We start from the raw sequence: 16408 nt of genomic DNA, 5'->3' as shown, positions 1-16408 counted from the left end.
TCACGGATACATGATTGCAGGTAATTAAGGCTGAGGATCTGAACATTGAAGGGCATTTGACATTTTGACAAGATATGAAGCTCGGAAAAGTTTTTGGGTAGCTCGGTTTATTAAGAGTGTCATTAGTATAGTAGTGAGAGATAATCTTAGCTCGAAAGAACAAGATGCAGAATCATTTTGGATAGAGGTAAGAAATACGAAAGGTAAGAAGTCATTATGGGAACAGTTTATATGCCCCTAACAGTAGGACAGGGTGAGTGTATCTGGAAAACAAGGAAATGGAGGAGATGTTAAACAGGTATTCGGTGTCCAGTCTTCATTGTGGAAGACTTAGAAAACATCCCAAAGATATTTGAAAATCAAAAAGATAAATGAGTGGGATAAATTACAACAATCACCATCGCTTGGGCAAAGGTGCTGTGAAAACTATTAGAACCCAAATCCCTGGGACCAGGTGGCCAGCATCCAGAGATAGTGGGCGCATTGGTTAGAATCTTACAAAATTCTTTATTTTCTCATAGGGCCCCAGTGGATTGGAAAATAGCAAATGTAACACCTGTATTCAAGAAAGGAGGGTGACAAAATCTGGAAACTAGAGATGTTAGCCTAACACCTGTCATTGGGAAATTGCTAAAATTCATTATGAAGGAGGTTATAGAAGGAGACTGATTGATCAGGCAGAGTCAACATGGCTTTGTGGAAGATAAATTGTGTTAATCTACTTTAGAGATTTTTGAGGGAGTAACAAGGTGGATAAAGGGGAACCTGTGAATGTGGTGTACTTGGATTCCCAAAGGCATTTGATAAAGTGCCACATCAATGCTTACTCAAGAGCACATGGTTATAAGGAGTAATATATTAGCATGGATAAAATATTGGTTGGCTAACAGGAAGCAGAGAAAAGGGATAAATGGGGGTTTTTTCAGGTTGGAAAGCTGCAACTAGTTGAGTGCCACAAGGATCAGTGCTGGGGCCTCAACTACTTCCAATCTACATCAATGATTTGAATGAAAGGACCAAATGCATGCTAGCTAAATTTGTCAACGACACCAAGATCGTAGAAAAACAAATCATCAATAGCTGATAAAAGGTCTGCAAAAGAATAGAGACAGCTTAAGTGACGGGCAACAATTTGGCAAATGGGATACAATGTGAGAAAATGTGAACTTCTAACTATAAAGCAGCCAATGTGAATTGGCAGCATTTATTCAGTGTATTGTAACCCTATATTTCCATGTTGTCAGAAAGACATCCTTTATCAATTATACTTCTAATAAACTATATTTGGTAGTTGAGTAGGAGCATGTTTCAGAGATTGGACCTTTTAGAAAGAAACTGTTGTTAACAATACAATGTCAACAGGAATGGAGGTTAAATTAAATACAACTTAGTCCACATTTCTATAATTTTAGCCTGATGCAAACATCACCAAAACCTCATTAATTTTGCCCCACATCAGAATTTGTGTAATTTTTAAAAATTCATTTGTGGGATATCAGCATCACTAGATAAGCATTTATTGCCCATCCCCAATTTACCTTGAGACAGTGGTGGTGAGCTGCCTTCTTAAAGCGCTGCAGGCCATGTGGTATAGGTACACCCACCGTGCTGTTCGGGAGTCCCAGGATTTTGACCCAATGACATTGAAGGAACAGCGATATATTTCTAAGTCAGGGTGGTGAGCCACAATTGGTGATGAATGTGGTAGTCCCCCACCCAGAATACATTCTCCACCCTTGCCATCCTCAATGCTCCATCCAAGTGGTGTTCAACATGGAGGAGTATTGGGGAACGGTACGTGGTAATCAGTAGGAGGTTTCCTGATTGATCTGAGTCTATGGGGGTCCAGACTCGATGTTGAGGACTCCCAAGGCAACTGCCTGCCAATTGTATACAGCCACCGGTGTCCGGCCGATGGGACAGGACATACCCATGGTCACAATATCTAAAGCACTGCTGAGGTTCAGTTGTTTGTTTCCCTGGCATTACTGGAATACTATTGCAATATGCAAAATGAGAATCCTTAATATTTCCTTATAATAAATATCAATCACTGATCATAGAATGGTTAGAGCACAGGAATCCATTCAGCCCGTTGTGACCATGACAGCGATCTGCAAGAGCAACTTTTATACAGATTTGTCATAACTTCCTTGATTTTGTATTTTGTGCCCCAGTTTGGAAAGCCCAGGATCCCATATGCTTTATTTATTAACCACTGGCCTGATACTGGAGTGGAAATAGAGATTGAAGGGAGCTCAGTGGTCTCATGGGCCAAGGCGGATCAAAGGCCTCATGATGGGATTGTAGGCCTCAGAGGAAAGCCAATGGGTGGGGTGGGGTGGAAGGGGGGGTGGGGGGGGCTGCAATGGCAGTTATTAGTATAGATTAAATAGTTCCAGAAATAGGTTGCAATGGAGAGGCTAATGGTGAGCGAAGTATTACCCAGCAGATGACATTCTTTTGTACCCTGTGCATGGGTGAGAAGAAAGTTCTCGTCAAACCTCTATTTAAAAAGACATGGGGCGGGATTCTCCGCAATCGACGCGATGTCCGCCGACCGACGCCAAAAACGGCGCGAATCAGTCCAGCATTGCGCTGCCCCAAAGGTGTGGAATTCTCCGCATCTTGAGGGGCCAAGCCCTCACCTTGAGGGGCTAGGCCCACGCCGGACTGATTTCCGCCCCGCCAGCTGGCGGGAAAGGGCTTTGGTGCCCCGCCAGCTGGCGCGGAAATGACTTGGCCGTGCGGCGCATGCGCGGGAGCGTCAGCGACCGCTCACGCCATCCCCGCGCATGCGCAGTGGAGGGGGTCTCTTCCGCCTCCGCCATAGTGGAGACCATGGCGAAGGCGCAAGGTAAAGAGTGCCCCCACGGCACAGGCCCACCCGCGGATCGGTGGGTCCCGATTGCGGGCCAGGCCGCCGTGGGGGCACCCCCCGGGGCCAGATAGCCCCACGCCCCCCCCCAGGACCCCGGAGCCCGCCCGCACCGCCTTGTTCCGCCGTTCGAAACGCGGTTCAATCCACGGCAGCTGGCGTGGGTTGACAGCAGTGGGACTTCGGCCCATTGCGGACCGGAGAATCGCAGGGGGATTTCCGCCGACCGGCGCAATTCCCGCCCCGCCAAATCTCCGGTGGCAGAGAATTCGGGACTCGGTGGGGGCAGGATTCACGCGGGCCCCCGGCGATTCTCCGACCCGGTGGGGGGTCAGAGAAACACGCCCATGTATTCTGCAGCTTTTCTAAATCGCCAAATCAACTTAACCTGTTACTTTCAAAGAATTATGTATATAAACTCCCCGGTCCCTCTGTTCCTGAATTCCCTTAAAATTGAATAATTGAATGTTTATTTCCTCACTCTTTCTTCTAAATTTTATCAATTCACTTTTCTTTGCATTAAATTTCAGCTTCCAATTTCACTAAGCCTCCCTCAAGATCTCTCTGCGCAACCCACCAATAAACCTGCCTGCTCTTTACTGCAGCCTTGGGCCACAGCCTTCTGTATCTGACATCAGCTCAGTTTACATGCACAAATGAAATGTGCTTTCATATGAATAATCTATTTATCACATAGACTGGCTGCTCATTGTTAAAGTATCGTATTTACCAGATGAATCATTGTCATTTCCATCGTTCTTTGAATACTTTGTCTTCCACAGAATAAAATTTATAATTCGAATTCTGTAATAAACAGAAAGTTTTGCACATTAGCTTTGGATAAAAAGTTTGGTCAGTATCTCATGCTTTTGTAGACATAGTTAATGCAAGATATTCCGATGTAGAAGATTACAGTAGAAAAACAGTTACTCATTCGCTGAGCTGATATTTTATTAATTATTCACTTTCTAGTCACTAAAGTATCATGAGTCATGTAATAAAGTTCATGTCAACACGCCCACTTGCCCAGTTAATTACCCCGTGATGATGACCTTGACGTTTTATATGTTTAGAATCCCCAGAAAATTACAGTGTAGATTCCCTATTAATTATTAATCTTCATATTTGACTGCGTGTATGTGTGTATATATTATGGCTGGGTTCTCAATAATCATTCTACATTCTATGCATGAATGAGAAATGGGAACAGATTCCCAATGATCAATACAACTGCAAATATAGATAGGGAGAAACGGCTTCCCAGTGACGACTGCCTGTGTAGGTTGAAAATGGTCAGAAAGATTCTGATGATTTAATTCAGTTATGAAACTTTTGTATAGCACAAATAAACCTTTTGGGATCTTCTACCAAATTCCAAATGGGTGATAAAAGACAGTGAAGTTTCCCAATAGCACAACTGATATTCAACATTACAAATGTGCAGAAGAGACAGATGCTCTTTAAGGGCGGCACGGCAACGCAGTGGTTCGTACTGTTGCTTCACAGCGCCAGGGTCCCAGGTTCAATTCCGGGCTTGGGTCACTGGCTGTGCGGAGTCTGCATGTTCTCCCGTGCCTGCATGGGTTTCCTCCGGGTGCTCCAGTTTCCTCCCACAAGACCCGAAAAACATGCTGTTAGATGAATTGGACATTCTGAATTCTCCCTCTGTGTACACGAGCAGGCAATGGAATGTGGCGACTCGGGGCTTTTCACAGTAACTTCATTGCAGTGTTAATGTAAGCTTACTTGTGACAATAAAGATTATTATTATGATCTGTTCAATTATCAAATGTGTATAAATGAGGGGTAGAGCATGGATGGTTATCATTATTCGGTTAGCTCCATGTTGTAATCCCAGAGCGCTCCTCACAATTTCATACTGCAAAAGAACCACAGAACATAATTTTCATCTGAAGGATAAAGCATTTAAATAACTATACCACAGTACCTAGTAGATTTTGAAATTGTGCCAAGTCCAGTATCTCCATATCTCCGCTCAGAAAATTTTAAATGCTGCATGTATTTTTCAAAGATTTCTTCACCGGCTTGAATTCCAAAGTATAAATTGTGGGCGTCTTCTTTTTTCTGGGAGGAAGAAAACTTTTTATTTTCTTAAATCGGCTTTTTTTATATTTCAGACACCAGTATCTTAAACAAAGCTGACATAAATTCTTTAAATAATGAATTCTACTGACTGAATCCTCACTCTTGCACCTGCATCTTGGTGTCACTCTGTACTGAACATTATCATGTAGAGTATCTTGGTCCATAAACAATGCTAAATTTGGGAATTTGGTGCAAGTGGGAATTCAGGCATGGAGGAGGGGGAGGGGGCAGGGGAGGTTGGCCCATTAAATTCCCAGGTGGCCTTGCCACCACCCAGCTCAGTGGCAACGGGGGGGCGTGGCAGCAGGAGACCCTACTCATGCCCCAGGCATGAAGGCGTGTGCTTCTCTCAAGAATCTTTCCGCATCAGGCGCATACCCCCCCTCCCCAAGGTATATCCACGGCAGGTGCTCCCTTCCCCAGTCTCTCCATCAAGACCTTAAACTCCTTCACCCACCAGATGGAGCCTCCCCCAGACCGTCTGGCACTTACCTGGTGCTGGACTCTGGAACTTAGAATCTTGGGACTCCTTCGATTCCCAGTCCTGACCACCGCTGGTGCTGTATGATCTACAAAGCTGCCAGTCAATCAGGTAGGTCACCAGCTCTCTGAGGCAGGACATCCACCCGGGTCTGGTCCTCGGAGCATTAAATGGCTGTGGGGCTGCTATGATTATTTTTTATTAATCATTGATGGGATGTGGACTTGGCCAGTAAAGGGGGGGAACATGTTCTTATTAGGAAATCAGCTCAAATCTGGAGTAGTGGGCCCTTTCCGTTAATATTGTATTCATGGAACTCGTTGGAGCTGCTGTCGGCTTTTTGAAGGAGTAGAAGCAAAATTCCTTGTGAGGAAGAATCACAGCGATGACTGACATGAGATTCATGAGACCTGTCTTGGCTTTGTTTGCAATTTAGCATGCACTTTGTGGTGTATCCGACCAGTTTGTCCATTAATTCATTTTTACTTCATGTTAATTCTAGATATTACAGTTCAAGAGATATATGGAGCGGCCATGTTGTGCCCGAAGAGCACCGTGCCACTGCGCAACCTTTTCATTAGAAGCCAGGAGACCCCGCTCCCACGATCAACCTGGCTCGCAATGCCTTGTGAGATCTAACATGATCTCACAAGACTTTACAATGTGAATGCCGCCCTTGTGGGCGAGCTCATTTATTGCCAAATCTGCATATTAGAGTGAGACAACACTCACTATGGGACTTTGTTCCCATTTAGTTAAATCACACCCATAGTATTTGTTGTTTGCTTTACTGACTTGACAGAATCACAGAATTTTCACAGTAACTTCATTGCAGTGTTAATGTACTACTACTTGTGCCACTAATAAACATTATTATTAATACAATGCAGAAGAGGCCCTTCAGCCCATTGAGCCTTCATCGATGCTTGAAAGGCACTTGACCTGCTTACCTAATCCCATTTGCAGCTCTTGGTCCATAGCCTTGAATGTTACGAAGTGCCAAGTACTCATCCAAGAACTTTTTGAAGGATGTGAGGCAAGGCACCTCTACCAACTTCCCACGCAGTGCATTCCAAACGGTCACCACCGTCTGGGTAAAAGCGTTTTTCCTCAAATCCCCCCGAAACCTCCTACCCTTCGCCTTGAACTTATGTCCCCTCGCAACTGACCTTTCAACTCAGGAGAACAGCTGTTCCCTATCCCTCCTGTCCATGCCCCCATAATCTTGTACACCTCGATCAGGTCACCCCTCTGCTCCAGTGAAAACAACCCAAGCCTAACAATAATAATCTTTATTAGTGTCATAGGTAGGCTTGCATTAACGCTGCAATGAAGTTACCCTAGTCGTAACACTATGGCGCCTGTTCGGGTACACCGAGGAAGAATTCAGAATGTCCAATTCACCTAACAAGCACATTCTTCGGGCCTTGAGGGAGGAAACCAGAGAACCCGGAGGAAACCAACGCAGACAAGGGGAGAATGTGCAAACTCCGCACAGACAGTGACCCAAGCTGGGAATCGAACACGGGTCCCTGGCGCTGTAAAACAACAGTGCTAACCACTGTGCTGCCTATCCAATCTCTTTTCATAACTTAAATGTTCCATCCCAGGCAACATCCTGGCGAATCGCCTCTGCACCCCCTCCAGTGTAATCACATCCTTCCTATAATGTGGCAACCAGAATTGCACACAGTACTCCAGTTGTAGCCTCACCAAAGTTCGATACAACTCCAGCATGGCCTCCCAGCTTTTGTAATCGATGCTTTGATTGATAAAGGCAAGTGTCCCATATGGCTTTTTCACCACCCTTTCAACGGCAGGTTAATAGCAGCTGTCACCTTCAGAGATCTATGGACAAACACGCCAAACACGGGAGGGTTTAAACTAGTATGGCAGGGGGGTGGGCACCGGAGCAATAGGTCAGAAGGTGAAAGCATTGAGGGAGAACTAGGGAATACGGCCAGTATGGCTCTGAGGAAGGGCAGACAGGGAGATGTTGCTGAACACAGCAGGTCTGGTGGCCTGAAGTGCATATGTTTTAATGCAAGAAGTATTACGGGTAAGGCAGATGAACTTAGAGCTTGGATTAGTACTTGGAACTATGATGTTGTTGCCATTACAGAGACCTGGTTGAGGGAAGGACAGGATTGGCAGCTAAACATTCCAGGATTTAGATGTTTCAAGTGGGATAGGGGGGGGATGTAAAAGGGGTGGCGGAGTTGCGCTACTGGTTGGGGAGAATATCACAGCTGTACTACGGGAAGACACCTCAGAGGACAGTGAGGCTATATGGGTAGAGATCAGGAATAAGAAGGGTGCAGTCACAATGTTGGGGGTTTACTACAGGCCTCCCAACAGCCAGCGAGAGATAGAGGAGCAGATAGGTAGACAGATTTTGGAAACGAGTAAAAACAACAGGGTTGTTGTGATGGAGACTTCAACTTCCCCAATATCGACTGGGGCTCACTTAGTGCTAGGGGCTTAGACGGGGCAGAGTTTGTAAGGAGTATCCAGGGGGGCTTCTTAAAACAATATGTAGATAGTCTAACTAGGGAAGGGGCTGTACTGGACCTGGTATTGGGGAATGAGCCCGGTCAGGTGGTAGAAGTTTCAGTAGGGGAGCATTTCGGGAACAGTGACCACAATTCAGTAAGTTTTAAAGTGCTGGTAGACAAGGATAAGAGTGGTCCTAGGGTGAATGTGCTAAATCAGGGGAAGGTTAATTATAACAATATTAGGCGGGAACTGAAGAACCTAGATTGGGGGCGGATGTTTGAGGGCAAACAACATCTGACATGTGGGAAGCTTTTAAATGTCAGTTGAAAGGAATTCAGGACTGGCATGTTCCTGTGCGGACGAAGGATAAATACGGCAAATTTCAGGAACCTTGGATAACAAGAGATATTGTAGGCCTCGTCAAAAAGAAAAAGGAGGCATTTGTCAGGGCTAGAAGGCTGGGAACAGACGAAGCCTGTGTGGAATATAAGGAAAGTAGGGAGGAACTTAATCAAGGATTCAGGAGAGCTAGAAGAGGTCACGAAAAGTCATTGGCAAATAGGGTTAAGGAAAATCCCAAGGCTTTTTACACAAACATAAAAAGCAAGAGGATAGCCAGGGAAAGAGTTGGCCCACTGAAGGATAGGCAAGGGAATCTATGTGTGGAGCCAGAGGAAATGGGTGAGGTACTAAATGAATACTTTGCATCAGTATTCACCAAAGAGAAGGAATTGGTGGATGTTGAGTCTGGAGAAGAGTGTGTAGATAGCCTGGATCACATTGAGATCCAAAAAGACGAGGTGTTGGGCGTCTTGAAAAATATTAAGGTAGATAAGTCCCCAGGGCCTGATGGGATTTACCCCAGAATACTGAAGAAGGCTAGAGAGGAAATTGCTGAGGCCTTGACAGAACTCTTTGGATCCTCACTGTCTTCAGGTGATGTCCCGGAGGACTGGAGAATAGTCAATGTTGTTTCTTTGTTTAAGAAGGGTAGCAAGGATAATCCAGGGAACTACAGGCTGGTGAGCCTTACGTCAGTGGTAGGGAAATTACTGAAAAGAATTCTTCGAGACAGGATCTACTCCCATTTGGAAGCAAATGGACATATTAGTGAGAGGCAGCATGGTTTTGTGAAGGGGAGGTCGTGTCTCACTAACTTGATAAGAGTTTTTCGAAGAGGTCACAAAGATGATTGATGCAGGTAGGGCAGTGGATGTTGTCTATATGGACTTCAGTAAAGACTTTGACAAGGTCCCTCATGGTAGACTGGTACAAAAGGTGAAGTCACACGGGATCAGGGGTGAGCTGGCAAGGTGGATACAGAACTGGCTAGGTCACAGAAGGCAAAGAATAGCAATGGAAGGGTGCTTTTCTAATTGGAGGGCTGTGACTAGTGGTGTTCCGCAGGGATCAGTGCTGGGACCTTTGCTGTTCGTAGTATATATAAATGATTTGGAGGAAAATGTAACTGGTCTGATTAGTAAGTTTGCAGATGACACAAAGGTTGGTGGAATTGCGGATAGCGATGAGGACTGTCAGAGGATACAGCAGGATTTAGATTGTTTGGAGGCTTGGGCGGAGAGATGGCAGATGGAGTTTAATCTGGACAAATGTGAGGTAATGCATTTTGGAAGGTCTAATGCAGGTAGGGAATATACAGTGAATGGTAGAACCCTCAAGAGTATTGAAAGTCAGAGAGATCTAGGTGTACAGGTCCACAGGTCACTGAAAGGGGCAACACAGGTGGAGAAGGTAGTCAAGAAGGCAAACGGCATGCTTGCCTTCATTGGCCGGGGCATTGAGTATAAGAATTGGCAAGTCATGTTGCAGTTGTATAGAACCTTAGTTAGGCCACACTTGTAGTATAGTGTTCAATTCTGGTCGCCACACTATCAGAAGGATGTGGTGGCTTTAGAGAGGGTGCAGAAGAGGTTTACCAGGATGTTGCCTGGTATGGAGGGCATTAGCTATGAGGAGCGGTTGAATAAACTCGGTTTGTTCTCACTGGAACGAAGGAGGTTGAGGGGCGACCTGATAGAAGTCTACAAAATTTTGAGGGGCCTAGACAGAGTGGATAGTCAGGGGCTTTTCCCCAGGGTAGAGGGGTCAATTACTAGGGAGCATAGGTTTAAGGTGCGAGGGGCAAGGTTTAGAGGAGATGTATGAGGCACGTTTTTTACACAGAGGGTAGTGGGTGCCCAGAACTCGCTGCCGGAGGAGGTGGTGGAAGTAGGGACGATTGTGACATTTAAGGGGCATCTTGACAAATACATGAATAGGATGGGAAGAGGGATACGGACCCAGGAAGTGAGAAGATTTTAGTTTAGTCGGGCAGCATGGTTGGCACGGGCTTGGAGGGCCGAAGGGCCTGTTCCTGTGCTGTACTTTTCATGTTCTTTGTGGTCGCTTTGTTCCTCTGAACTTCTCAGTGTCAGGCCATTCATTGAATACTTCCTTGTCACATTACTCCTTCCAAAGTGTATCACCTCACACTTTTCAGGGTTAAATTCCATCTGCCGCATATCTACTCATCTGACCATCCCATTTATAGCTTCCTGTAACTCAAGACACTCAACCTCACTGTTAACTACCCAGCCAATCTTTGTTTCAACCACAGACTTACTGATTCTACCCCCCACATAGTCATCCACGTTGTTTATATAAATGACAAACAATAGGGGATACAGCATCGATCCCTGTGGTACGCCACTGGACACAGCATTCCTGTCACTAAAGCAGGCGTCTGTCATCACCCTTTGTCTCCTACAGCTAAGTTAATTTTGAATCCACCTTATCAAGTTACCCTGTATACCATGTGCATTTGCCTTCTTTAAAAGTCTCTCAAATGGGACCTTTTCAAAGGCTTTGCTGAAATCCAAGTAAACTACATCAACTGCGCTACCCTCTTCTACACACCTGGTCACAGGCTTCAAAAATTCATTCAAATTTGTTAGACCTGACCTCCCTCTGACAAAGCCATGCTGACTATTCATGATCAAACCTTGCCTCCCTAAGTGAGATAGATTCTCGGCTTCAGAATTTCCTCCAACAGTTTCCTTACCACTGACGTGAGACTCACTGGTTTGTCGTTGCCTGACTTATCTCCACAACCTGTTCTCCAGCCCTCTGGTACCTCCCCCGTGGCCAGACGGAATTAAAAATTTGAGTCAGAGCACCTGCTATCTCCTCCCTCACCTCCCACAGCATCCTGGCACACAATTCTTCCAGACCTGGTGATTTGTCCACTTTTAAGCCTGCCAACTACTACTGTACCTTATTGCTCTCTCCGACAATTTTCTCAAGAACCTCACAGTTTCTCTTCCTGAGTTCCATGTCTACCTCCTCATTCTCTTGGGTGAAGACAGATGTGAAGTATTTGTTCAACACCCTACCAATATCCTCTGGCTCCACACACAGATTTCCCCCTTGGTCCCTAATGGGCCCTACTCTTTCCCTGATTATCCACTTCCCATTAACATACTTATAGAATATCTTGGGATTCTCCAGCCAGGGCTTTCTCAGATCCTCTCTTTGCTGTCCTAATTGCTTTCTTAAGCTCCATCCTGCACTTTCTGTCCTCCACTAATACCTCTGTTGATTTGCTCTCCTTGTACGTGATAAAAAACTCTCTTTTCCTTCTCATCATATCCTGAATGTCGCTGGTCATCCATGGTTCTCTGGGCTCGTTACTCCTTGCTATTAACTGAAAGGGAACATGTTGGGCCTGTACCCTCCCCATTTCCTTTTTGAACCCCCCCCCCCCCCTCCTCCCCCCACTGCTCTTCTGTAGATTTCCCCACAAGTAACTCTTTCCAGTCTAGCTTGGCCAGATACTGCCTTATTTTACTAAAAATAATTTTCACAGTTACTTCATACTTGTGACAATAAAAGGTTATTGTTATTATTAAAATCCACTCTCCCCCAATCCATAACCTTTTTTTGCAACTTATGTATAGTAACATTTCTTCTGTTTGTTTAAAATTATGGAATCTTGTGACTTTATTCTCTTAGTGAGTAACTAGTATTTAAGTTCACTAGGGTTTTGCTTTGACAAAGAGTCATCCAGACTCGAAACATTAGCTCCCTTCTCTCTCCATTGATGCGGCCAGGCCTGCTGAGATTGCCCAATATTTTCTGTTTTTGTGACTAGGATTTAAAATTTTGTCAACATTCAACAAAACAAACGTTACCGGTCCCGAACCAGATTGCAATGAAATTTCAGGGTCTCATCAGGAACCGTAATAAATTTTGGGGGTCTGGTCTGGGATCATGACAATGGATCTTATTGGAGGCTCAAGTGGAGGTGGAAGTGTGGAACAGCAAGCAGCTGCCTGGGTTTACAATTTGAGCATTCCACAATTGTATAGACTGATATCCGACTGCAGCCACATTCAAAGTTGACTTCTGACCAAATCACTGGTACAGCCAGAACGCCCTGAAAGAGTTATCACAGATTGGATAAACTCAGGGAGAAAGTCATGATGGCAAATATCCTACACTTCAGTGATACCCAACAGGCTGGTGTCATGCAGATCAAAATCATCCTGCAGTGATGCTCGCTACCTGGGAAATGTCAAATACGGCCAGAGGAGGCAGCTTCCCCTCAGGGAAATTACACACCCTCAGAGAACTGAACAAATCTGATTAGTGGGCAGTCACTTGCAGCTACTATTTTGTCAGACTTGACTCCAGTGGTGAACCTGCACCGAGAGATAAAGCATCCATTTCTTGAAATACTCACTGGCCACACAGGGACCACTCAGATGTAGTAAAAAAATAGTAATCACTTGAAGAACCACAGCAGAGAGGGTCTCCAATGGGAAACAAGTTGCAGGGAACAGAACAAGTTACTATGTAAATATTACCATTACATTTTGACGTGTTAATTTCAAAGGCTGCCATAACTACACCAGGCGTTAATAGCATATTAATTGACGGCAGGGTCTTGGCATAAACTGGGCATTCACTTGAGCCCCTATAAATTGAAACAGACTTAAACTGTGGCCGTGATTTTCCAGCCGCCCCAGCGGGCAGTGGGTTTTCTGGTGGAGGAGGAAGGTCGCCATTTGTGGCCGGCAGGATTTACCATTTCAGCCCAAGTTAATGACCATTTGCGTTGCTGGTCTGCTGTGTCACTGTGGAACCTGTCAAAGGGGATCGCCAGCGGGATCAGAAGAGCCCATCCTGTGGGTGGGGGCAGAAGTTATCCAGTGTACACTTGGAATATATAAATCTTAAGTAAATAGAAAAGGCCTGGGGATTACCACTGACCAGAAACTGAACTGGACCAGCAAAATAACTACTGTAGTAACAAGAGCAGATCAGAGGATGGGAATTTTGCAGCAATAAACTCACCACCTGACTTCCCAAATTCTGTCCACCATCTACAGCACAAGTCAGGAGTTTGATGGGATACTCTCCACTTGCCTGGATGAGTGCAGCTTCAACAACACACAAGACGCTCTACACCATCCAGGACAAAGCAACCTGCTTGATTGGAATCCCATCCATCACCTTCAACATCCACTTCCCACACCACCAATGCACATTGGCAGCAATGTGTACAATCAGGGGGCACAGTGACACAGTGGTTAGCTCTGCTGCTCCACAGAGCCAGGGACCTGGGCTCAATTCTTGGGTGACTGTGTGGAGTTTGCACTTTCTCACTGCCTCTGATTTGATCTGATTTGATTTATTATTGTCACATGTGTTAGTATACAGTGAAAAGTACTGTTTCTTGCATGCTGTACAAACAATGCATACCGTACATAGGGAAGGAAGGAGAAACTGCAGAATATAATGTTACAGTTATAGCAAGGTGTAGAGAAAGGATCAACTTAATACGAGGTTGGTCCATTCAAAAGTCTGATGGCAGTAGGGAAGAAGCTGTTCTTGAGTCGGTTGGTACGTGACCTCAAACTTTGGTATCTTTTTCCTGACGGAAGGAGGTGGAAGAGAGTATTTCCGGGGTGCGTGGAGTCCTTAATTGTGCTGGCTGCCTTTCTGAGGTAGCGGGAATTATAGATAGAGTCAATGGATGGGAGGCTGGTTTGCGTGATGGACTGGGCTACATTCACAACCTTTTGTAGTTTCCTGCGGTCTTGGGCAGAGCAGGCTCCACACCAAGCTGTGATACAACCAGAAAGAATGCTTTCTGTGGTGCATCTGTAGAAGTTGGTGAGGGTCGTAGCTGACATGCCAAATTTCATGCCCTCGCTGTGTCTCCTCAGGAAAAGCTCTCCCATAATCACCGGGAGAGGGCCCAAACTGGCGGAGGGGTGCTGGACTTAAGAATCCTCACCTCCTTCGAGGAACGTACCCTGGAGGTGACTGGTGTGGCCGAGGTCAGGTCGGTCACCCACGCGGAAGCTGGCAGATACCGCAGAGGTGAGGAATCACCGAGCTCCACCCGGGGGGGACCTGTCAAACGTGAGTAGTGATTGTCTTACTGATAAACCCAGCCCTCCCACTGACCACATGTCCATTCACCATTGTCCTCCAGCCAACGGCGCCGGCCTATCCCATGCGGCCCCCTCTCCTGACTCCGAGCAGAACACCATGGAGAAGAGCTCTGAGGATGCAACTGTTCCAGGCATGGCACAGCTGTCAACCCCACCCTCCACCAGCACAGATACACACACCGACATGTTAGTGGGCAGGCTTTGAGAACACAATCTGGTGAGCACCACACCGCCGATGATGCACAACAGGTGGAGGCAGGAACTCCCAGACGAGACAGCAGTTGTAGGGCCGCTGGATCCCAGGACCCAGCTGGGTCCCAGCCTGATGCTGAACCTCTGGAACAGAGGTACTCGGAGCTGATGGAGATGATAGGGATGCCGGGACGTTCAGAGGGAGATGTCAGCGTCATTCCAGCAGATCTATAGCTGATTGCAGGAGTCCCAGAGGCTAGGGGCGCAGGAGATGGTGCCGGCAATAGGGTGGTGACCGCTGTGAAGAGCCTGGTGCAAAACGTCGGCACCATGAGTGAAAGTTTCCAAGGCACAGTTGGTGATGGTCAAGGCTGAGGGTCTCGGTAGAATGTCCGACTCGCTGGGGGATGTCACCCAGTACCAGTCCAACTTTGATGAGGTTCTGTGGGACATGTCCCGCTCTTAGTTGGGAATGATCGAGGCACTGCGGAGTTTGTCTCAGTCACAAGTGGGCATGCTGAGGCACTGCAGAACATGCCAGCCACTGAGGGGCATCACAGAGGGTGTCGACATCATGGTGCAGACCATGAGGAACCGCCAGGGCTGGCAGAGACACATGATGATGGGGCAGCCGGGGCTTGAACCAGCTGCCCCTCCATCCCAAGGTGACCTTAGGGCCGGCCCTATGGGTATCGAGCAGGAGGAGGAGGCACTGAGTGCCAACCGGACCCATCCCATGGAGTGGCGACGGTGGCCACCAGCTCCCCCAAGTTCCATCCCTCTGATGAGGCTGCATCTCAAGGTCAGCACATGGGACAGGTCGGCACGGCTGTCCATGTGCCACCGACAAGTACCCGGGGCCCTCTGGTCCCAGAGAACGCCCGCCAGGGCATCAAAGGCCACGGGGCGAGGTAGGCAGCTGGCTCCATCCACCTCAGATGTGCATTCCAGGGAAACACCTAGATGTAGTCATAGTGCAAGGAGGGTCAAGCAATTGAGGAATACTAGGGGCACCGGGGGAGGGGGTGGGCGGGATGGAGGTGCAGCACCGTTCGGAGTGGGGTATTGTACAACACATTAAACACCTTTTTGATCAACCATTATGTTGCCTCTGTCACCTTCCTCCACAGTGCGGGCTGACCTCTGGACCCTTCTCCCATCGCTCCTCCTGCCCCCCCACCCCCCACCCCGTGGCCCCCACCCACCCTCCAGCCTTGGGCATGTCCCCAGAGATGTGTCTCATCCTCTGGGTGTGCGAATGTTGTGTGTGTGGTGTTGCCTCCTGCAGTGTTCACCACAGTGTCCAGGCATCAGGATGTGATAGGGATGCTAGGCTACATGGCCCGCTTCCCACCCACAGGAATCCACTTGGCATCTGCGAAGTGCTCACTTAACCATGATTGCCAATTCCTTATTGGCAATGGCCTTCAGCCGTGCAGCCAGAGGCCTCCGCAGTTGGTGGGGGTTACGGGTGGTCATTGGAGTAGAGGGGCAGGGACAAGGGTTTCCACTGGAATGGGTAAATGATCCAGGGTTTGGCATGGTGGTGCAGCGAGCGGCTGCCCGCAAGTCCCCCCCCCCCCACCCCACTCTCCCATGATGGCCCACCCCTGCGGAAGGTTCCCCACCCCCAGCCAAGGGTTCCTCACCCCCCACTGAGCACTGGGGTGGCAATCCTAGCACCACCGGCCTCTTTGCCTGTGAGCAAAGATGGCTACTCACCTCCTCTGCTCCCCACAGAAGCCCTTCCGCCAGGTTCATGTTTTTCAAAAGGAGTACTAATCGGTACCAGTG

At 47.2% G+C, this 16408-nt stretch overlaps 1 protein-coding gene across 2 annotated transcripts in view; it reads right to left on the bottom strand.

Moving 5' to 3' along the window:
- Positions 1 to 16408, bottom strand: part of LOC140431052 (anoctamin-9-like) — a 368406-nt gene that overhangs the window by 308079 nt on the left and 43919 nt on the right. For both annotated transcript variants that reach the window (XM_072518965.1, XM_072518966.1), the window contains exons 4-5: positions 4827 to 4963; positions 3609 to 3682 (exon numbers count right to left, since the gene is read on the bottom strand). In XM_072518965.1, the coding sequence (XP_072375066.1) occupies positions 3609 to 3682; positions 4827 to 4963 (211 nt within the window). The remainder of the gene's footprint in view (positions 1 to 3608; positions 3683 to 4826; positions 4964 to 16408) is intronic.

The sequence above is a fragment of the Scyliorhinus torazame genome, chromosome 10 (assembly GCF_047496885.1).
Source record: "Scyliorhinus torazame isolate Kashiwa2021f chromosome 10, sScyTor2.1, whole genome shotgun sequence".
Lineage (NCBI taxonomy): Eukaryota > Metazoa > Chordata > Chondrichthyes > Carcharhiniformes > Scyliorhinidae > Scyliorhinus > Scyliorhinus torazame.
The sequence above is the reverse complement of the archived record's forward strand: the minus strand, read 5'-3'. Positions and strand labels throughout refer to the sequence as shown.